Genomic DNA, 24,410 nt, shown 5'->3' on the forward strand with positions numbered 1-24,410 from the left:
ACGAAATATAACTTCCTGAATGTTACGGGCGCCGCCATTTTTATTTGCTTGATTCCCTCCTTCAATCCTAGAGAGCTGTAGTACCGTAGATCGTCACTAGGAGGCGAGGAACCGTGCTAGCGTGAAGTGTAAAGCACAAGCAGCTCTTGACAAATTCAAGTATTTATTTTTCGACAAACGGTGTTGCAGGAATAAAAGTTTTGTCTGTAAGATTCTTCCCAGTATCTGGAAACAATTACCTCAGATACTGACTAATTAAATCACTGAATCAGAAAAATATGAAAAATATAAAATATTTTCATTTATCACAAGTCATATCATTGCAGCTTTCACCTACGATAGCTATGTTTACATGGACAAAAATAATCGGAATAAAGGGCTGAACGGAATAAAGATGTCATGTAAACACAGCAATCGGAATATTGTGATCGGATTAAGATAAATCGGAATGAAATTAAAATACAAGTGAGAGGGGTGGTATATTCTGATTGATTATTAAGTGTTTACATTCATGATGATTGGATTAAGTTACGCCGGGAAGCAAAACTGTCTTGTGGTCATTATTTTCGGTGTTCAGCAAAGACGGAAGTACTTCTTCTGTGCTTTTTTTTTTTTTAAGGGAAATTTGATAACCGTGCATGTCGGAGTTCTGAATAAAGCCAGGTGCATATACAAGCACATTATGATCGGATTAATTGATTGTGCGTCCATATAAACGGTACAATCCGACTTATTTATTTATTTTTATCCGAATACATTTCAGTCCGACCGTGAAATTTTTAAACATGGCTATTGTGGACTGGGAGAGTGTTTGCCTTCCTCAGAAGGTTCAAAGAAAGGTTCAAAGAAAGGGGACATTTAAGCTGACCCCGAGAAGCAATTAGAGTCTGGGGATAGTGTTCAAATGAATGAAATTCCTGCACAGCGCAGACGGGCTGTGAGAATCTGAAGCACCACCTCGTTACTCATACAGCGCCGCTAAAAGCCCATGTACACAAAGGGCATTTAAAGCACTGATAATGGAGATAAAACGGATCTGAATTATTTTATGGCACTTTCCCTGCCTGTTAGGGAAAAAAAAAAAAGAATGAATTTCTGCCTGACAAGCGTGCAGCTTTTGTTCATTGTCCCTTGGCTCGGTAAGAAATCCCCCCCCAACCCCCCCCTCATCAATCCAGCTGCCTGCTCTTAAAAGCCCCAGCAGCTGCAGCGTGTCACACTGAACAGGCCGCTCATAAAAACCCTCCTCCAGCAGGTAGACTCCATCGAGGACTTTTTCTGCGTAACGTAGCCGCTTGTGGCCAAACGCAGACAGGAGTCGCTCGGCCCTCTCCAAATCGGCCCGTGTTTATGACTTAGCACTCGGTTACTGGAATGCGCCGTCCCACACAGCGAAGCTCTGCGAGAGCCCATAGCTCAGAGGGAAACGTTTTAGTTCATGAAGCAGCGGGGAGGCCTGATGCTTCTATCTTACGTGTTACGTGTGTGTTTTACTTTGTGATACGTCAGTTTTATGAGGTGTACTGCTGGGGCTCATTTGCTTAGCTGTCTGCAGTAATCCTGTCCTCGGTTACACCCCATGTTTAAAGTGTAATAAAGGCAGGTTTAACACCTGTCTCTGCTGAGACACGGACGTTTTAAGGAGGCTCCGCACTGGAAAAACAGAACTAAAAATAAGTAAAAGTTTCTATAAATTAGTGTATTTGTCCCTGATTTGAGTAGGAAAATAAGATTATCTGCCAATGGAAAAAGTAATTTTACCCCTAAAATAAGATAATTAGATATACTGCACTTGAAATAAGTTGATGGATATGAGCTCTTCCTATTTTAAGTGCAAAAATCTTATTCCATTGGCAGATTATCTTATTTACCTACTCAAAAAAGCACAAATACACTAATTTCAAGACATTTTTAACCTTATTTTTAGTTTAGTTTAGTCTGTTTTTGCAGTGCGAGTGTTATTTGAAGGCCATTCGGACTGAACAAAGGAGCTCAAACGCGATGCTAAACTGAAAGTAGTTTTACCCCACCCCCTTCTTTTTAGTTTAAACCTGCCTCAGCCTGTTTCTCGTACTTAAACCATATGAGAGCTGTTAAAGGGCACAAAAAGCTTCCTTTTTTTCCCCCCCTTCTTCCCTTATCATTCACAGCAAAAAGTCCCGTAAGATCCTTTTAATTTAATATACGTGAACCTTTTTTTGTTGCTTTCTCTACCACCTCTGGGACTGTAGCGGTCAGGAAACGACAGACAGACACCTGAGCCCTCGGGGCTGCTTACTCCGTCAGGATTTTTGACGCTGGGTCCTGACCTCCAGAAACCCGAGTGTTCTGACCTCAGGCTGTCGGACCGGGCCCCGAGATAAGAAGCGGAGACGTATGTAAACGAGCTTACATGGAACTGCAGGGAGCACAATGAGCAGACTGTTGCGCTCGCAGCGAACTCCAAACAAAACACTATTTGGTTTGTATTCAAACTGCTGCGAGCAAAAAAAAAAAAAAAAAAAAAAAAAACAGGAGTAGATGAAGGGCTGCAAGGGTAGATACATTCAAAAGCAGAAATCTGCATGCATGTTCCTGCTTACTGATATAAAAACACACTGTAGCTGTAAAATTCTGCACGTGCATGCAAGATGCATTTCATCTCCCTTTAGCCACAAGTTCATGCCAGTCCTCCCTGAATTCAGCGCTTTTCACATCAGAACACGGTTTACATCACAAGTTGTTTTGGACTCTGCGGTCAAGCAGATCTGTACTGTCGCTGAACTTGTCGGGGGGAGAAAAAGAAAACTGTTAACACGTTGGGGTCGAGGACCACGTCGATGCGATCAGACCACATGACCTTTTTTAAAGCACCCCGTCTACCAAAGGAGGTAATCTGGGTCAGCCGGGGCCCTGCTGTCGACGTCACTCAACGGTGCCGCTTTCAAACGGCCCAGTCAGTTTTTAGCCTGACACCGATGGGCCATGTAGCACCGCAGATGTGTTTCATTTGCCTGCATGTAAATATTTATTCACACGTACGGCCTTATTCAGTAAATTAGAGCATTCGTTTCCAATGAAGCCCATTTGTCACGTTGAAAGTACCTTTTTTGAAATTCACAACCTTTAAGCTAGTGTTAAACATACTTTTCACAGGGTGCTTGCGCAAGTCTTGAAAGTCTTAATAAGTATGGAATTTTGAAACACTGTTTTCCAGACCTTGAAAAGTCTCGAATTTTGAGTGAAAGTCTTAATAAAGTATGGGAAAAAAATGTATGGTAGAATTTTACAGTATGCTCAAAGGCATTGTGAAATGAGACATAGGAAGGTAGGCTATAAAACTATAATTTTACTAACTGGTCACGTACTGTATTAGCCTAATGGAATCAAACACTTGTTTGATGTGAAATTCATGTACTTGTGATTTTCATGTTTTGAAACGTTTTCATCAGTAAAAGCATAATTTACTGTGAAAAATGCATTTGTTCATTGAATACTAGCCTATAAAAATTAACATTTCTAATAAACAGTTTGTACAATCTCAACCAATGAAGTAGGCAGTAGGCACACAATTATACAAGTACATAAAGTTAAGGTCTTGGGGGGGAAAAAAAATATCAGTTTTAAAAAAGTCTGGAAAAAGTCTGGAATTTTAATTTGGAAAAAGAGCAAGCACCCTGTTTTCATTAAACCTACATTTGTGTTAAATGTTTTTTGTTTTTTTAAATTGGTAATATTCTAATCCTAAATGTCAAGGTTTTTTATTATAAGTAAGCAAAAAAATCATCCTTATTAACAGAAATGAGGGCTTTAAAACAGTCTGCGAGTAATTAATCTATATAACCTGTTTAGTTAATGAGGCTACTGAAACAAACCGACTTCTTGATCATATTCTAATTTAATGAATATGACTGTAAAAGTAGGGTGGATAGTTGTTTGTGCATTCTTTTTGATTATTGTCAGCATTTGACACAATTTTACAAAATGGGGGCCGAATAAGTGACTCAGTCAGCGGATGCAACTCCACACGATGGATTCGCTTCGGTCCGAGGTGCAACACCGAGGCATCAAAGGTGCCGAACGCGACGACGGGGGGAAATAATAAACGTAAACTGGTAAATGTTTAGTTTTTTATTGTTTTTATCCCGTTGCCTGATCTTAGGAAGGGACTCTCGTACTCATTTCAAATAATGAATATGCAGATTTTCCAGGTGTGCTTATTTGGGGTTTTATTTCATAACAGCCGGCGGGCCGTTGTGTAAAGTAACCGTTAAAAATATTCGTCTATAACTTAATTATACCTCTGTTTTACTGTTTTATTTTATGGTGTATGCTCATTATTTGGGACTCTGGAACCGGAAAGCAATGTTGTAGCTCTTTGATTATTCACACTCCTAGTAGATTTAGATTTAAGAATTTTCACTCAACCAGGAAGTTTATTTATGATCATACTGAGCATGCATGAAGCGACAGGAATTACTTTGAGTGGCTGTATTTTGTGGTAAATGTGTTTATAGTTTCACTATTTTTCAACGCTTAATTTACTATCTAAAAATGGCATATATTAAATTGGTATTTTTTTTAAATGTTTTACTTTTATAGTATATATATGTGTGTGTGTACTTGTGTTTGAAGCTCAGTGACAAAATGTTTTGCCCATTTTACTAGTAAAGTGAGGGCCTTTTTTTATTTTATTTATTTATTTTTTTTCTGGGTTAGGTTTAGGACTGAGGTGTCAATTAGGTTTAGGTTAGGGTTAGAAAAGGTTGAAATGAATGGCATTCTATGGAAGTAGGTAAGGCAAGTTCCTCACTTTGTATTTAAATCAAGGGTTCATGTGTGTGTGTTTATGCATCAGAGTGAGGACCATTTTTCTGATTATGCCGTGAAAGTGAGGACCATTTGTACCAAAGTGTGGACATTTCGCTGGTCCTCATTTAGTTTTTTTTTTTTTTGGTAACAGTAAGGTTTAGGACTAGGGTGTTAATTCAATTACGGTCAAGATTGAGTATGCGCTGGTAATGGTTAGATTAGAGCATAGCGAGGGTTGGAAAATGACAGAAAATCAATGGGACTCAACACATGGTCCTCCCTACATATAGCAAGATGAGTGTGTTTTTAGGCCCAATACGTTTAGAAAGCTTGTTAAAGGGAAAATATGAGATCATATGGGTAAAGGTGTGCAACAGTGGCGCAAGAGCTAGGAGGCGGCTCCGATTGTCTTGCAGCCTTCGCTCCTGCATTTGATCACTTCATCTTGTAGCCCAGGGCCGCTGTGGCTACAATGTAGCCCACCACCGTCGGCGTGAGAATGTGTGAGCGACTGACTGTAGTGTAAAGCGCTTTGGGGTGCTCAGGACTTGATAAAGCACTATACAGGTAGAGGCCATTTACCATTTCTGGGTTTCTGCTTATGTGGTTTAACAAAAAGGCACAACTGAAAACCATCTAAAAACAGAAGTGAGCAGAGATGCACCGCTCAGATGTGGTCGTATTTACGATCTCATGTTCTCACAAAACTCGGACCCGCCAGTGCTGGATTTGTCCGTTTCAAGTTTCTGCCTCGAGAACTGTATAGGAGAACGTACTGGGTTCTCGTCAGCGCATTTCAGCGTAATGGGCCGTTAAGCTGAAAAAGTTATCAAGGCTAACCCTAACCCAGTACGACACGGGTCAGTATAACACGGATGTTTGAGAGCACCATAAAAAAGTCAGTCAAGATCTTCAACGTGCATCGCCGCAGCTATAAACCTCCTAATATAGAACAAATACTTCAACTTTGAGTCTTCTTCACTCAGCAACAGCGTCCAGACTGAGGACATTGTTGTTGCCGCTTTCTGGTACCAATTTAGATCATTAATTATTTATTTATTTATTTATTTATTTGCTTCTCTCGTTAGTCTTGTTACTTGCTTTCTGAAGGATTGTCAGATTTAGAGGGTTGTACCCTGCATGTTGCTGCAAGGGGAACACCAGCACTCATGCTAGCGCAATATTTGAACTATTTACTCAGAGAGGTTTTTTTGTGTTGCTCACTTTTATTGCTGAATGGCAGAATCCAGAAGGCAGCCACTGCAACAGTGGAACTAAAAATAAGTAAAATTTCCTTAAAAATTAGTGTATTTGTCCTTGATTTGAGCAGATAAATAAGATGATCTGCCAATGGAATTAGATTTTTGCACTTAAAACAGGAACAATTCATCTCCATCTTATTTCAAGTGCAGTATGTCTAATTATTTTATTTTAGGGGTCAGAATACTCATTCCTTTGGCAGATAATCTTATTTACCTGCTCAAATCAAGGACAAACACTATTTTAAAGAACATTTTACTTATTTTTAGATCCGTTTTTGCAGTGAGGGTAGCTAACTTCTCTGTTGGTTATCCTGTTAAGTTTGTCTGTTCTGTTCAAGTAGAGCTGTAATCACTGTAGCAGTAATAATAACTCTGTTTAAAGTGATCAGCATTATTCTTGCAGCATTCTTTGAAGTTCTGTATGCAGAGTTGGCTCTATCTATATTTTTAAAAGCAGATGGAGAAAGCATGCACCATCTTTTTCTTAGATGATCATTTTAATATAGCCAAGTATTTTGCCAGTGATAAAAACCCAGTGGAAATCAACTTTATCTCTTTCTTGGGTGAGCTAAGTCCTTACATTTTTGCTTCTGAGACTTCATGACTAACAAAGATGGTGATGAAATAAAAGTTAACAGAAGGCCCCTATCTGTTTTTGTTTTTCAGCTGGTGATGAGCGGGCAGATTACCTTTGCTATCACACTCCAGTTAGCGTCATTGATCAGAGGCTGAGATATTGGGACTGTGCAACCCATGTTGTCTTCTAGGAAAATCTTGAGGAAGACATTTGAGGTTAAAGAGAAAGGGGTTATGAGAGTAAAACGTCCCGTAGAAGCTTTATAGTGGAAACATTCAATAACTTATCTTGGCCAATGATGGATTTTTCCCAGTATTATCTGTGCAAAGTGTAACACTCCTATTTGTTTCTGAGAAACATCTTGTTTTGCCTTTAATAATAATTAGGCATGGGCCAGTTTCTGGAAAAGACAAGAATGCTCCCCTCCCACACCTGTTGTTGCACACTGCGGCTCACACACCTGAAAGAAAGTTGCTTCACCTTTTCCTTGCGTTCATCTTTTTGATGAACGCTATTTCAGTTTGCCGAAACCACAGACAGCCTTGGTGTCGAACTAAAGGAGCGCTGCTCATCCTTTTTTATTAAAGTATATAAATACAGCACAAAAAATATATAAATACCGAGTTTTTGGTCCTCCTTTTTAGAAAGTTGAACTCATATAGATTTCACGCCTTTATTTCTTGTAAATTTAGTTATTATTTGGTGTCTGAGAAAATTTTAATCTTGTGAAAACGTTGAGTGGAAGGAAAAAGTGCGGTAGAAGTAGAAAATGGTGGACCAGCAACCGAGATAACCGCAGGCCTGAGAGGATTGTCCAGCAAAATCTATTCAAGATGTTGGGGAAGCTTCACAAGGGTTGGACTGAAACTATTTCACTCTGTAATGAATCTATATAATCAATATACATAAGGTTCACTTTCTAAATTGAGTGACAAAAGAAATCGTAAACCTTTTCACGATATTCACGTTTTTGTTGAGCTGCGTTTTCAGTTTTAAAACTAAAGTGGATGAGCTTCAAACGTCGGGACCTTTTTATTGATCACGAGATGCAATAAAGATCACAGAACGAAATGATTATCTGAGAAGGGCTTACTGAATAAATAAGTTTGACCTCTTTTAATGTTTCGAGTAAAAAGGTTGTATGAGGAGCACAGACAGTCTTGCCTTTCAACACAGAAATACGTCACACTGACATGCGCACTCAGGTCATTTTGCCACATTGGGAATAACTTGATACTGACAAGCGTTTACATGCATGTTTATCGGATCGTCAATCACCATTTATCTCATTCCGAATACAATTTCACTGTGATTGATCTTAATTTGATCCCAATATACTGGAGTGTTTACACAACACGTTTGTATTCCGATCATCCCTTTGTTCCGATTTTTATTCCATGGAACTTTTGTCCATGTAAGCGTAGCTGATGTTCACTTGAAAACCACTACCAAACTGGTTTTATTCATGAAAATATAACTAGAAATCATGTTAGAACGTTTTAAAGGTAAGAGTAATTGTTGCTTCTCTTTGTTAATTAAACGGCAGACATAAAGTTAGATATTTTTGTGACTTGGCGTAAGTTTGTTTTCAACACCCGGCTGTCATATGAGACTGTTTATTTAAATTGTTTAAAGAAAGGACCAAAATCATTCAAATGATTATTTTTTATTTTTTTTTAACCTGGTAGCTCAGCACACATTGGCCTCCATGTTAAATGTGTCTCTGCTGCAACACAGCGGCTGGTAAATATGTCACGTTTTGCAAGCTGCCCTGTTAATATAATAACGCGTCGTTTAAAATCTGCCGTGCCGAATCGGAAACAGATCTAAAACCTGCACGCCTTGAGAACTGGTTTAAACAAACACGTTTCGCATCTGTGACATTTGGTTCTTTTGACTTTAAAACCGTCCGACACGAAACCTTCTGCTCTTAATGCACGTCTCCTACACTAGAACTAAAAAGGAACTAAAAGTAGAATTTTCTTGAAATGAGTGTATTTTTCTTTGATTTGAGCAGCTAAATAAGACTATTTGCCAGTGGGATGAGTATATTTACCCCTAAAATAAGATAATTAGATAACCTGCACTTGAAATAAGACGGTGGAGATGAATTGTTCTTATTTTAAGTGCGAAAATCTTATTCCATTGGCAAATAGTCTTATTTTACCTGCTCAAATCAAGGAAAAATACACAAATTTCAAGAAAATTTTATTTACTTTGAGTTCCCTTTTTTTTTACAGAAGTCAGCGGCCGTTCTTGCTGAACCCAGACAGAGTGATGGGCGTGCGATTTGGATAGAAGGCGTATCTGCTTTCTGCCACTTTGACAGCAAAACTAAGCTCTCCTGTCTGGTCGGCACGTTAAACCCCTGACCACGACACCGAGTGCGTGTGCCAACGCTTAGGAGGTCCAGCGTGCATGTCATTGAGATCATTTTTTTTTTTTTTTTTTTGTTTCTCAGCAAATTCTGATCAAAAGTTTGGTTTACCACACAGATCAGCCGCACGTCCTCCTTACACTCGCGCACATGCAAACCCATGCGCACAATGTATAATGCTAAAACCAAACACTGGCACTGTGTGTAAACACGTAGCTTTGTTGACAGTAAAATACAGCTTTGCACACCCTGACTCGAGGTGTTTGCTGGCTGGTAAAATATTAGCTTTGGATTGGCGGCCGTCATGAGCTCATCGGACAGACATTGTCAGGTGTGTGTGTGTGTGTGTGTGTGTGTGTGTGTGTGTGTGTGTGAAGTGAATCCACAGTTAAGTCTAAGGATACGAGGTCACGGGTACACGAGCACAATCGTTTGTGTTTGCGTGTGCCTGTGTTTGTGTTTTGAGGTTTGAGCAGACAGTTGTCATGAAATGATCATACGATACAGATGGAATAATCAAGGCTTCGCTGCGCTGAGATTTTTTTTTTATCCTTTCTTAAATCTTTATTCAGGCCCTTGTTTTATTTTAAGCACGTTCAATCCAGATTATTTATAGAGCTCATTTAAAGACAGCATATGGGTGAATGAAGTACAGTGCAGTAAGAGAATAACTAAAAATTGTAATTAAAGTAGAAACAGACATGGAGCAGTGTTAGACATCACAGTGACCCATGCTGTGTTGATATGGAGGGAATTTTGTTCCATTATTGTTGCAAGCAAAGGACATGTTTTTGTAAATGTAAAATAAAAAAAATACAACCCAAAAGTTAAACTTTGAAAACCTTTTTATGATTAAGATTTTTTTCAGAGTAACTTTGGTGTTTTCTCCGATTGTTGAATAATAATAATAATAATAATAATAATAATAATAATAATAATAATAATAATAATAATAATAATAATAATAATAAATTCACGTTTTATTTAAAAAATTGACAATCTTATTTTTCAAATTTCTCTTTTTCAGGTTAAGTTTTACCAATTGCATTATTTTCAAAAAAATTTTCAGATCACATTGTCTTCTGGGGGCGGGCTTTCCTCTGGAGCAAAGACGCATTTCTATTGGTCTGTGTGCGTCAAGAACGAGAGTTAAAGAGAATGTGATCTGTAAAACGCAATTTGAACATAATGCATGATCTGAAAAAGAGAAATTAGAAGACAAAAAATCTGAGAAAACGCTAAATTTACATTGAAACCTGTTTTTGATTTTTAAGAAGTTTTTCAAATTTTAAATTCTGGATGACATTTCTTTCAACTTTCCATTTACAAAATGTGTTCTTTGCTTGCAACAAAAAAATGGAACAAAGTACCCTCCTTATGTTGAACGTCAGACAAAGAAAGACTCAAAAAGGACTTAAGAGGAGCCTCCTTAGTAGATGCAACCCATCCCATAACTTGGAGCCAGACGCTTTCTTAAAGCTGATCGTCCGGTTAGACTTTTGTCGGCCACTCGGCTGTCCGTTTAAACATGCTTGGGGATGCTTTAATGGAAGAAGTTTCCGCTTGACTGTACGCAAGGGAAGCCCAGGAGAGAGGAGTGAAGAGTTGGCCCGGAGGAGCGCCAGCATATGCAGAGTTGAAAATGAGGTGAGCCAACACCTCAGTGTAGCTCCAAGCAGCTGGCTGTCGACAGAGCAAATATACATTTAGAGCAGTGAAACAAGCCACAGCTCCCACTGAGGCCGCAGCTCTCCTGCTGCCGCTGCCTCCGGCCTGGGAGTGCCAGTTGGCTCCAGATATTGTTTAAGAAGAAACGTAGATGTGGCCAATATGGCAAAAACATTGTCAATTATGTTTTAGTTTTTATTTTTTTCTGTTTTATTACACAAAAACGACAGTTTTTATCGCGATGTCCCTACATAAAAACATGGCTGTTCATGAACAGACGTATGACAGTCTTTAGGTTAAAGAAAACATTTTGTGACAGACTTAAGTCAGTTTGCTGTAAAATTGACACATTTAACTAATAGGTTAAGTCAAAGACTATCTTATCTTAAATGGTAATGGGCGACAACAGTCAGATAAAGCATGCTCTTGCAAGACAGTAAGGATTTACGATATGAAAATTATTGCATAATTATTGTGCACAAATGCATAACAGCTGTAAGTTTAAGTCCTTTATAACTAGTGTTATTATTACCCACAGAATGTCTTTTGTTTTACATATCTGTCGGGGGACACAATGTAGTCTAATAGAATTTGCGGTGAGTTTTAGTTTTTACTTAAAGGGAGGATGTGGTAATTGTTTTTTTTGTTTTTTTTGGCTTTGAATTGTAACCTTTAAAGTTCAGAGCACAGTATAGATGCTTAAGACTGTTATGATGAAGGCCTGGGGTAAGTTTTATCACAGTTCATCTGCCATGTTGATGCTAAAAAAGAAAACAGACCCTCATCGAACTGCTTCCAGCAGAATACCTTGTGTTATTATTTTGGTAGTCCAGGCAAGTCCAAGCAGAAGACTGAATACCTTGAACCAAATGCTAAACGGACTTTTCTTGACCGCCTTGTACCTAGGAGCTACTAGATGAAGAGGGCGACTTCTGCTGCTTCCTTGTGCATGAAGGATTGTCAAAACCGTTCCTTGCACAGTTATGAAGTCTGTAACTCACTGGTGGTTGATATATCACCTATTTACTTTAGCTACTATCTGGTTGCCTCTGAGTTAATGCGTTTTACAAACAAACAGCTGGAGTTTTTGTTCAGATACAGTTCTAATATATATTTAAAATAAAATGTTGGAGCTGAAAACTGTGACTGCTGATGGTTGGATGGTGTTTTTTGTTGAATGGTTGTTAACTAAGAAAATGCAATATTGCCAAACAGTAGTCTTTGCTCTTCTTGGGTCAGCGTATGTTGTGAAGAACTCACAATGATGCCAAACAAAGAACATCAGTATATGTCAAAACACCGCAGTGGTTGTTGCAGCAAAAAATAAAATAAAAATAATATAAAAATAAACCTGTATCAGTTGCTATGGAGGTTAAGAAAGCATCACCACCTAAAGTCCTTGCAGTTTCATGATGTGTGTCTAAAGAGGATTTGCCACATAGTGCTGCAGGTTAGCTAGCTAGTTAATTAGCTAGGCTAACGCTAGCTAAGCTAATGCTCGCTTTTGATATGTCTTGTTGATAATCTAGTTAGCAAGCACCTGACTTCATATCCAGTGAATCGTATGCAGACAAATTGTAAAAACAAATATGTTCCCCTGCTTTTATGAACTGAATACATTGACTTATATGACTGTTTTTATAGTTTTCAGAAAAAGATTTTTGGGCCAGGTTTTTACGCACCGACAAGGAATTTGACTTTGGTTTCACATGCTCACAGTGTAAAGACGTTAAATATTAATATAAACTTTAGAGGAAATACACAAAAATAACAAACATGTAAACATGTAGACCTATATATATATTTATTTCCAAGACAGGTTAGAATAATGCAGATGAGGTGCATAAAAGTTACGTGCAGGCTTATCAGAGAGAGAAAATGCTGTCTGTAGGCTTTGAACATTTTTGTTTCATCCTTTGTTTTGAGGTACGAGCTGGGCTAAAAGCCATTTATATTGTTAATATTATATAGTAAAAAAGTGTGGCAACGATGAAACATTGTAGTTGTTAGAAACTATCGCTATATGTTATAAATGGACCCATACATATGTTCTAACATTTTGAGGTTGATAACTTTAATGCATTAAAACAGAAAACGATAAGTCACATTTTTGATCTCTTCCTTCTGCAAAGGGGGACGCAACAGAAAACATTTGAGAACTACTGCTATAATGCATCTTTGACAGCTTTTTTTTTCACAAAAATGGGCTAAAATATATTGTTAGTGGAAAAAGCCACTGCACTGCTGTCTGGCTAACGCTGTCACTGCAGTTTACCAGCAACAAGTATTGGCTGTTAAGTTTAGAGTTTTTTTAGAAAGACCTTGGCTGGGATCATGAGATGGGATCTGATTGGGACATAGGTGCTAAAAAAGTCCAAAGCAGACGATCCATTCTAGATTTAGAGGAACTTTTTATATGTAAACGGTTAGCAATTTACAGAACTTCAAGCTAACACTCATGCAATGTTTAAAATGTTTAAATCAAAAATAATTCATCCAGTACCCTATTTATTATTAGTGTTAATTTAATTTAAAGCATGTAAACATGTTGTAGAACATTTTAAAGTAAATGGAAATATGCAAGATTGTAGCCAGAGGCTAATTTTCCTGACTATCTTGCATCACTTGCTGACGTCGGGAGGGGGAAGTTATTTCTCCTTTTTTAATCTACACTTTTTTTTTTTTTGGTCAAGCATTTACATTTACAGCGCCGCTTTTTGGCAGACTCTCAAGGGGAAGTAAACAAAAGAAAAAACCCCTCCTGGGTGGGGTCAGATTGGGATCAGTGGTTGCAATTACCTTAGTGTAGAACGCCGTGTGTGCTTGTGGTCGCATTTATACGCGTGTGTTTCCTGGTTGCACATGTGTTTCTCACATGACTGATAGCGACGCCGTATCAGGCTGGCGATACGAAGCAGGAACATGTTTATCAGTGCAGCGGCGATGTACCCGAGCACTCGTCTGCACACAGATTAGAACCGGGCCTGAGCGGCGTTACATCACCTTGCACTTTATCAAGTAGCGAAAGTGTGTCAAACTCCTAAAATGACGCCTCTATTTGTATACAGGGCAGTGAAAATGTTTTGAGCCCTCTTCCATTTATTCTGTTGTTGCTTTGTTTCACTTTAACTGTTTCAGATCATTAAATGCATTTTAATATCAAAGGTATCTTGAGAAAAAACAAAAAATTTAGTTTTTTTAATCTGGTGATTTTTCTTTGCGTTAAGTCATGAATTAAGTGTAATAAAGCACATTTTTCAGATTCTATTACATTCGCTGCACCATGCCTTACCTGCTGAATCAAGAAATCACTTTAATCGAACTTGTCTGACAACACGAAGTAGGCTGAACGATGTCAGAAAGCAATGTACCATAACTCCATTTGCAGAAATTAAAAAGTCAAAAATCAGTCTTCAAAGGGTTTGAAACTCCTGCAGACCCTAAGTAGGGGCTAATATCTACAGATGGAGAAAACTAGGCCTTTTGCATTATGAACTACTGCTGATCACATCTCTTTCTTTTCAGAGACGAGGGGCCATCTCCTATGACAGCTCTGACCAGACAGCGCTGTACATTCGTATGCTAGGTAAGTGTTTCCCCACATGCACACCATGTCTGATGGCCTAAAAAAAAGCAGCAAAATGGAGGATGGATTTGGGGATGAAAAGATTATGAAGACAGGATGACATTCTCGAGTACACATTTCAAACAACTCAGTCAGAACAAGCTTAGTTTGCGTACGTTCGCGATGCTGGCGGGTCTTTGGGGTTTGATCCGATTTGAAGTACAGGCTTTAAAAATCTGTCCTAAAAAGAATAAAAGCTGGAGTGCAACTTGAGCGTTTGGTCACTTTGCAGATGCCTTTAAGCTGTAGGGGTATCCGTCTGCCCTGAATGACTGCAAAAAAGAATAAGCAGTTTAGAAAAGGCAAGAGAGGTTGGACGGGCTCATAGATCAGACGGAGCGAAATGCTCCTGGGGAGGAGCTGGACGAGCAGCTGCTTCCTCATCAATAAGGTTGTTGGGGACGGATGCGATTAGAGCCTGGTTTTACCTCTGAGGTCTGTCTGTTTGTTTAATGTTGATATGGTAGTGTAAAGGCACCTTCTGTCACTTGGCTCAAACACTTTGCTTTTTTTAATAGAAGCAAGGAAATATTCAAGTAGAGTTGCTCATACGCTGGCCCTTGGGTTGAACCTGTAAAATATGTTTTGCAGGAAACCTAATAAAATTTAAAACTGTTTAACTTGTTAATTTAGCCATAAAAGCCATATACTTCTTTTTTATTTTTTTATTTCAGCTTCATTGTGAGTTGACTACTTCCTCGTGTGTCTAGTGGTCACTAAAACAGACGGCCATTAAAAAGCTGTTCTGTTGTTGTTGAAGCCACTTCGCTGGACTGCAGTGCTTGACTCCTTTACTCTGCCCCTACTTTCCGACCAGCGTAGCGCCACATAAACCTTCTTCAAACATCCATTGGTAGCAGTCAGCCATAAGTGCTGAATATCATGGAAATACAGCCTTTTCTAGTATGACACCTTCACAGGGTCTTTACAGGAGTACCCCAGCTTCTTCCCACAGTTCAAAACCGTGCATGTTAGGCTAATAGGTTATAAAAAAACATCAATTTTACTTGCTGCTGAACGCACACTCCTTCAAAACATTGAAAATTTCACTACGTTGTAAAATTCAGGTTGCACTGATACTAAAACAATTATTTATTTAGTTTTTTTTTATTTTTATAAACCATATAAAGATACCAAAGTTGACAAACGGTACCTTTAAAATATTCCAGTGAAGTTCATTGTGTCTGTATACAATATAGGCTTAAAGTTCTTTTTGTTATTAGACAACTTTTTTTTAACTCAAAAAGAACAGAAAACACATGTACAGTGTTTGCAACTACGCCTCTTCGTGTTATTCATGTAAAGAGAGAGAAGGAAGGGAAGAACAACACAAATGAAAAAAAGAATAGAGTAAAAACAAAATGAACAAAGAAATCAAACACAAAAGGACTGGGGCGGGTTAGTTTCAGGATGTAACAGGTTTGTTTTCTTGGTTCTTTAGCTACGGGTATGTGTATTATTTTTAAATAGTAATACTTAGCATATTTAATTTGGGTTTTAGTTTGTTGGTTGTTGCTTCTGTTTCTGTCTCTAGTGACATAGCTGACATGTTAAGACTCCTAAGTAACCTGCTTTTAGTGTAGCTTAGTCCAGCTTTCCTTTCTTAAGTCCAGAAGTCATAGATTTTGCATTTTGAGTGGATGTAAGTGAGCTCAGGTTCTAAAAAAAAAAAAGAAGAAGCAAATCAGATGCAGGTAGCAGTATTATGGTTTGGGAAATGTGTAGATTGCAAATATTAACAACTGTAGAAAAAATAGAAAATTGATTCTGGAAATGTAAGGAATTTTATTGACTTTTGGCAGAAAAAGTGTACAAACTCTGGATAAAGCTCGTCATTCTGTCTCTTTAGGCTGAACTCAGATGAAGAACAGAGATCTGCATAAAGGGTAGCGGAGCTAGAACCCAAGGGAAATGTCAATGAGGTTAAGCAGCTTCTTAAGAATGGGCTTAAATCGGAGGCAACTGGACTTTCGTTCAGTTCTTTCTGAAAACGTTTCGACACCTATCCAGAAATCTTTGTTAATTCTGGTGGCTCACACTTGAGAAACCTGTAGTTGGTGCGCTGCTGTTTTTATAGACATGGAAGCCCATCCTCCTAGGCACATTCTCAGTCAGATGCAAATCAATGACCCACTTGAGGTTGGGTGGAGAACTTGGTCACCTGAATCATGTTGAGACTGTAGTCTGCAGAAACAACTGAGGAAAAGTCCGGTTGTCCCCCGATTTTAAGCCTGTTTGCTGTTGCGATGACCCGGATAACTGAGAATTTGCACAGGCATGTCTTAAGAATGGTTCCTGTGAAATGAAAGACCAGGATATATGGGATGTATTGACCGTGGAGCTGAAGATGCTGAGCTGGTGGCTTAAAGCTCCGAAAGAACCTGTTTTCGGTGAGGAAGCCTTGGTCCTGTCCGTACAGATTGTTGCAGCGAGGTTTTGAATACGTCCGCGGAGTCTGCCGATGACTCATCCGGACAATGTTTGTGTTGCTTTTGTGGGAATGTCCATTGTTAAAATGCACAGTTGGACAGGGAGGTTCTGAAGGTTGGATAACAAAGAGCCGAGTAAGGGAAGGGTGAGAGACGAGCACATGCCACAGGGTTGCATTTTCTTTCGTTACACTGAAAAATCTCTGAAGAGATTAAAACATGTGGCCACGTTAGTTTAACAGCAATGTGTTCATATTGCTTTATATAAGCGTATATAAACACTCATAATGTCTCCCGTTAATCCTTCAAAGTCTAAATGAACGTTAACCACCTGAGTGGACTGTGGAAAAACCCTTTTGAGAAGAACAATAAATGGTTTGAGAACAAGAAATTATTATAATGCTAATATTAAAATATAAATCAGGCCTAAAGATGTTTTAATCCACTCAGGGAAAGAAAATCCTGAGCGAGGCGGTCATAATTCATCCTTGAAACTACTTAGAGCGACTGCTTTTTGCTGAGCTGACTGAAGGACCTTTAGCTTTTTAATCATTTTCCTTGGCCAAGTATGACGGCAGTCTCATACGTCATTGGCAATAAAGCATCCGTGTCTGCAGGATTTTTTTTTTTTTTTTTTTTTGTGTGATTTTTTTTTCGATTTAAACTGAGTGTGAGCGGGAGAAGCACGCTAATGCAGACTGGTGTTTGCCTGGGCCTGGCATTAGTCGGCTAACTTAATGCTGATGGGCTTTCAAATAGCAGCACTCAGAGCTTTTGCCACATCAGTTATAATGACCTGACCTACATCCACCCTAAAGTACCGGCACTAATGCACCATTGGGGGAAACATGGACTCTGTGACACTCAGAAACACACTAAACACACACACACACACACACACTCAACGTTGAGCCTGAGCACATGTGTCTGCAGATGTGACAGATGTTTCTAGATACAAGCGCACACTCAGTTCCCAGGAATGTATGCCCTCTTGGGTTTTTGGTTATCCATTGTTTTTCTTTTTTTTTTTTTTTTTGTACATATTGATGACCTCAGCAAAATGTGAAGCACCGTTATGCTTTTGAATTGTAATTCTTAGTTTTTGGTATCTTGATAGGAGCTTGTGTAGTGTTCAAACAGCTGTTTGCAAGTAAGTCACAGGCTCGTTGTGGGTACACGTGCGTGCGACTTTGCTCTTTTGACTTCGATTCACACACGAAAGAATCTGACGTGCCATGCTGGAAACGTAACGTTTCAATGTCTTCGCTTGTTGAAAAGAGTTTACGCCCCTCGAACTTTTTCACGATAAGCCACAAACGTCAGCGTCTTAAATGGGGTTTTATATGATAGACCAACACACGGCAGTAAGTCATTGACAATGGAGGAAAATTATGCCAGATTTTCAAATGTTTTACAAATAATCCCTTTATCTTTTTCTCTATTAAACAATGCGCCATGCTTTAAGCATCTCACGGAGCACTTTTCCATTCCTGATTGGAAAATGAAGAGTTTACGGCAGCAATGCACACCCACCAGAGAGCGCGTGAACTGATGTGACGCCCCCCTGTCAATCAATCCTGTAGGCTCGCCAGCAGCTGACCAATCAGCGGTCACAATTTGTCCCAAAGGGGAACGCCCCTTACCTGCTGGAGCCGCAGGCCCTTTACCTCCGACAACCTTATCGGGATTTTGCAGTACGAACACGATGTGGTCGGAGGGATTTCGTTAAAAAACATGGGTACAATGGTCCAACATTGTGCATTTCAGACACGCATGTTATCCCGAATGTTTAAAGGGGGGATACAGTTTATTCCTTTCCCAAAACCTAGAAGATGTCTAGAAAAGTGTAAAAGACGTATAAATGCATGCGGCTGACTTCATAAGCATGTTCGTCTGTACGATGGTCACTGCAAACAAATTAAAGGATAATGCTTTATGCTAGTTCTGCTGCATTTTATGCGTATTTTGCATATTTATGTTGCAGCTTCTGCTTGCACAATTTGAGTCTTTTTTCTTTTCTTTTTAGCTGTGATCATTTAACAGGACTCCAATTTTGTACAATCGTTTAATGGGTAGTGTAAAGTAAAGTTTGCACTCCTAGTACAGAGTTTTACTGTAAATCTGTGCCATGGATACCTCAATGGCAGCATGAAAACATCTGCTGCAGGGACTATTTTAACTTACTTATATATTAGCTTAGGTGTAAGTTGGGTATTTAAAGTTGGGCTCTATGGTCGATTTGTCTGCGCTTACCTTGAAATAACTTCACTGACATGATGTACAACTTGTTTGAACATTTTACCAAGAAAAGTAAAAAACAAAGCAACTGGACTTGTTTTCCATAGTTGAAGACGTTTCGCTTCCTCTCCCGGAAGCTTTCTCAATTAAAAAAGTCTGGAGTAATGTGGAGTACCAAGCTTTATACCATTGCCAACAAAGGCCTTGCAATGGCTTAGATAACATGCAAATTCAATCGAAACAGGTTTCGATTGAATGTTTGAACATTTCTTCCCCATCTGCTCTGCTTTAATGTTGGTGGATGAGGCAAAATGGCTTCTGGTAATGCTGTCAGCTTCACTCTCACCGCCATTACGATGTCTTGGCTACACTTTGGGTGGGTGGAGTGACCTTACAGGTAGCGTCAGGTCAATTGGGAAACGGTTGAGGCCCACAGTCAGTCCAGAGGAGCTGCTCAGGTGGATGAAACTGTTGACAGGACTGCCATTAGTTACTTCATAAATTTGCATTTAATGGCAGAGTGGAAACAAAGCATCCATTGTTAAAAGAAAGCCAGTAGAAGCCCTGTTTGTACTTTGTCACAAACCCTAGAGGGGACAGAGCAAGCTTGGAAGAAGGCGCTCGTGTCAGATGAGACCAGCATTTTATTTCTTGACCTTACATGCCAAATGTCCCGTGTTGCTCAGCGCATTACGTACCATCCCTGTCCTGAAACATAGGGTCGCCGGCATCAGCAGCATCAGGGGTTGTTGGTGAGAGATTTTCACTTAGGTTGCCGTTTTGATTAGAAACCTTTAAGGTGGGATATTAAAGCCAAAGGCCGCTCCACAGCACAAAAGCCCCTCTTCTTAACCTGTCTCAGTAGTCGCAGATCTTTAGCAGTAAAAACTGCTGTTACAGTTTTGACTGCGAGTTGCTTCAACGTCTCAGATTGAGGCAAAGAATTGACACGGGTAATATCGGGTGTTTTATTTCCACCTAATCTGCCCTGCTTGTGCCCGGGGCGCAGCTCACTGCAAAAAGGGAACTAAAAGTAAGTAAAACTTTCTACAAATTTGTCTATTTTTCATTGATTTGAGCAGGTGAATAAGACTATTTGCCAGTGAGATTAGTAGTTCTACCCCTAAAATAAGATGATTAGATATTCTGCACTTGAAAAATGATGATGGAGATGAATTGTTCCTACTTTAAGAGCAAAAATCTTATTCCATTGGCAAATAATCTTATTTACCTGCTCAAATCAAGTAAAAATGCACTAATTTCAAGAAAAATTTACTTAATTTTGGTTCCCTTTTTGCAGTGAGGATGTGATCTACATGACCTTATATCACCTCCCACCCCTAGTGTTAGGGCTTGAAAACTGCTGTTCAGAGCTTCTCCAGCCAATTTGCAAAAAACAAACAGACACAAAATTGAGTATCAAGATGGACAAAGCTGCAAGGCACGTACCTCAAAAGACCTGCAGCTGTTTTGCAGTGATGGGTGGTTCTACAATGATTCGTCTCCAGGAGCTAAATACAGATGTACATGAAAGTTTTGTAGGTTTTTTTTTTTTTTCTACGTTTTTTCTACGTTGTGTTGGTCCATCATATAAAACTGAGAAAAATTTTTTTTTAAGTTTCTTGTTGAAACATGACAATGTGGAAAAGTTTTAAGGGTCGTGGATACTTTTGCGAGGCACTGTAGAGCCTTGCCTGGAATCACAATCTGGCATTTTGCTGCATCAGCGCCACAGCATCGTTCCGTCACCTCTCTATATTCTCGCTCCTGACTGCAGCCTACATGCTGAGCCGCCCGCCGCCCGTGGGGTCCACCTTTTAGGGGCCCACTCCTCTGCCTGACTACTAAAACCAGTCATCGTTTGACTCTCTAGATTGCCCTCGGTGGCTCCGAGTACTAATAGTAGAGCAGACTGTCCTGACATGGCATCGCATGCTCAGCTGTTCACTTCTCCGTCTGTTTCCTCTTCTGGGACATGGGAGTGTGTGTTTGTGTGTGACTGTTCCTGCACACGAGTAGCACACGCCAGGCCGGGTGGTACCTTCTGAAATCACAGCATCTGCTTGTTTCTTTAGTTTTCTGAGAATGCCAGCGTGATGGGTTTTACCATATTCCAGTTATCGGGCTGATTTTAAAGTCATTCATACGAAGAGTTGTCTTCAGATTCTTAATTTTCCTGAAATGAGACTCATTCGAAGGGTTTTCTGTCAAATCTCCAAAGTAAAGGAAAACTGTGTCAAACAAACACCGACCTGAAAAGAAGCCAAACGCCCGTTTTTTTATTTTGTTTTTAAAAAACATTTAATTTTAACCACAAACCGCAAACTTAAAACTGAGTTCACATTTGATTTAGCTAAAAAAAAAACCTGACCGCAGTTGATTATTTTAGTTTTTGCATGTTGATGAGATCAAACTTTCAACCTTTAATTCGCGACCCATGACTTCCCTGTGTTACACTAAAGGTGCGTTAAATTATGGGTTCCTGAACGTATTTTCCCCTCTTGGAACTTCATTTCCTGCAACCCTAAATCTACCCACGCTGTTTTTTTTTGTTTTTGTTTTTTTTCATAAGGTTATGAAAGGTGGGCCGTTTATGTAGATCTAGATCTGGGGAATCCGATCTATGCAACAGCGGAGTCTGTCATTTGATTAAACAGAATTAAATTGTGACGTTGCTCCATAGCGGTTAGGGTTTAAAAGCCGTGGCCTGCCTCTTGAAGCTTTGCTGAAACGTGTAGATTGGATTGTAAATAAAATGCACTGAACCTCCCTCTCAGTGAGGGATTCCAAATAGGCTCCAAATAAATAATTAGGACAGTAACACAGCGGTTAATCTCTCAAACTAAATTAAAGTCCCTTCTATTTTACAGGAAGTTTGCAGTAATCTACAAATCCTTAATAACTGCGGCTCCAGAAATGTTTCTCGCAGCAGAGCTTCTGCTCTACTCAAATTTAAAATCTGTGAATAATCAGCAATCCTGGGCAGATGTGATCCCAACGTAAGACATTAATCTCCAACATAAACCTTGACAAATATTGTAGCTTGACGTGTTTACTTTTATATATATATGCTGATAGTGGAGGTCTGTGCTTTCATAAATTAAATATTTTCATCAAGGTTGTCGGATTTTACCAGTGGAATTGAATGCAAGCTCAAACCTAAGTTTGCTCCTGTATCTTTCCATAACATGAAGGGCAACATTGTTTACAATATGCTAATTTAAAAAAGAGGCACCTCCATTATCTTTTAACAATTTACTATGCCACCTGCGTTAAATACTGACTGAATAAACTCTGTGGTTGTGGTTTCTGCACACATTATTACCCTTAGGTTCCTGTTTTGTTATATTATACAAATATGTCTATTAGTTTACCCAATATAAGGAAATAAGAAGTAGAATACAATATGTGGAACACTTAAAATCCCCACGAAAGCCCCCTCCACCAACAGTGCTTTTGGCATCATGTCTTTTTCTATCATGCTACAGATTTTTTGCATAAAGCCCTCCCCCCTTTTCTGTCATCACATCCTCACCTTCTGAGCACATCGTGAACACTACCACCAGAACTCAAAGAGCGCCATCGTAACCATTTTATTTTAAAGGAACAATAAGCAATAAGTCTGAACACATACATGATGCCTTTCACGGACACCCGTCATTTACACAACGTTCCGTTGTTGCACTGAATATTTACTTACACAGGATGGATATATGATGTTGTATTCTTGTCTAGTTCTGGTCCGCTTCTCTTACTGGCTTCCATGTTAGCAGGGTGCTGCTCTTTTACCAACATAAAACGCCAAAAGCTGCGCTCTATTTTGGGAACCCTGGGAACTCGCATATGATTGGCTCAGGAACCAGGAAGTAAACACGGGGCTACACTCTGAAACAAAGTCGTTCTGGACCGTACCTCTAGATTTGAAAGGAGAAAAACTCGACTAAGACATTGTTGATGGAGAGGACCGATTGTTTATAGGGAATGTTATTTCCATCCCAGGTGACAAACGAGAATGATTAGGTTGACTTTACAGTAAATGTCTTACTTATAGCTTCTTTAACTCTGGAACAATATATAGGTTAAAATCAAATAAGCCCCGCAAATACAGTTATTTGACAACTGAGTTATGTGAAATTTTTTTCCATCTTTGGACGTTGCCAGAAACCCCGGAAACCCAGAATCATTTGGAAGACTGCCCCTTAAACTTCTTTTAAATTAGGCTAAAAAGGTTGAGGTTACAACGTCTGTTTTTTTGATGTTTAAACGTAACGTGCGGTGCATGTTTATTCTCCTGCGCCGTACATCACTATGTGGTAAAGCCCGTCCTCATGGCACTTAGGGGGAAAAAAGAAAAGAATAACGTCATGTAAATCAGTTTAGTGTTAAACCATAACTCTGAGCAGTACTTGTTTGAGAACACTGATGCTTCTTACTTTTTTTTTGCACGGTATGAATTTTGAGGAAATAAGTGTTAATTTCTTCTAGGAGATGTGAGAGTAAGAAGTCAGGTTGGATTTGAACCGGAACGACGAAGCTCCCACCCGTACCTTTGCATAGACTTCCGAACTCTGCACAGTGAGTATGGATCCCGGTCCAGTGTCTCAATCATTCCCACTAGATGTAAAACCCATGGCAGTCTGCTGAACGCCTATAAAACATGTGTCCTGTGCATTTAACCAGTTAAACCATAGAGTGCCGGTCACAGGTGTACATACACTCATCGTCGGCATGGATGTCATATTCATTTTGGTCGTTTAATGGTGGATTTGAATTGTTCAGGGTGGATTTACTATAATAGATACACTAGACAGGACACTCTGAACCTCTTCGACCGAGGAGGCACAGCGGCACCAGTTCACATCCATCCTGCTGATAATAGGTGCGAGGAAGGCTTCTAACCCTAACATAAGTTTTCACCGCCATTTCCAACCTGTCTCTTCTTCACACGCCCAAAGTCAACTACAATAATTGCAGTGCAGTTAAAAAGAGCACAGTTAACACCCCAATCACCACCAAATGTTTTGAGAGACTCATCCTCACACACATTAGAACTGCTTCCTGCTGACCACGACAGACATCGGTTTGTATACAGAGCAAAGAGTGTCTCCACACAGCCCCGCCCCAGCTGGAGAAGGACAACGCCTACGTCAGGATGCTGTTTTTGGACTTCAGTTCTGCCTTTAACACTGTTATTCCCCCATAAATTGGTGATCTTGGGATGAGTGGATCACTTTATAGGAGGGTTCTGGATTTCCTTAGGAACTGACCACAGGCCGTCCGGATGGGTAAGCACACGTCATCAACCCTCATCCTGATCACAGGGACACCCCAGGGGTGTGTCATCATCCCCATTATCTATTCAGTGGTCACTCCCCCCATTCACTCCATCAACATGAAGCCACGTTTGCTGATGACACCACTGTTGTAGGTCTGATTACTGATA

The 24,410-nt window shown here is 39.5% G+C and overlaps 1 protein-coding gene across 4 annotated transcripts in view; it reads left to right on the forward strand.

Moving 5' to 3' along the window:
- The window catches only part of pde7a (phosphodiesterase 7A), a 50,650-nt gene that overhangs the window by 11,355 nt on the left and 14,885 nt on the right, over window positions 1-24,410 (forward strand). The window contains exons 2-4 of one of the 4 annotated variants that reach the window (XM_036124896.1): window positions 14,201-14,261; window positions 17,847-17,879; window positions 23,453-23,542. In XM_036124896.1, the coding sequence (XP_035980789.1) occupies window positions 14,201-14,261; window positions 17,847-17,879; window positions 23,453-23,542 (184 nt within the window). The remainder of the gene's footprint in view (window positions 1-14,200; window positions 14,262-17,846; window positions 17,880-23,452; window positions 23,543-24,410) is intronic. The other 3 variants (XM_012879706.3, XM_021325025.2, XM_012879713.3) reach the window with 3 other exon arrangements.

Source organism: Fundulus heteroclitus, chromosome 21, assembly GCF_011125445.2.
Source record: "Fundulus heteroclitus isolate FHET01 chromosome 21, MU-UCD_Fhet_4.1, whole genome shotgun sequence".
NCBI classification, from domain to species: Eukaryota; Metazoa; Chordata; class Actinopteri; order Cyprinodontiformes; family Fundulidae; genus Fundulus; species Fundulus heteroclitus.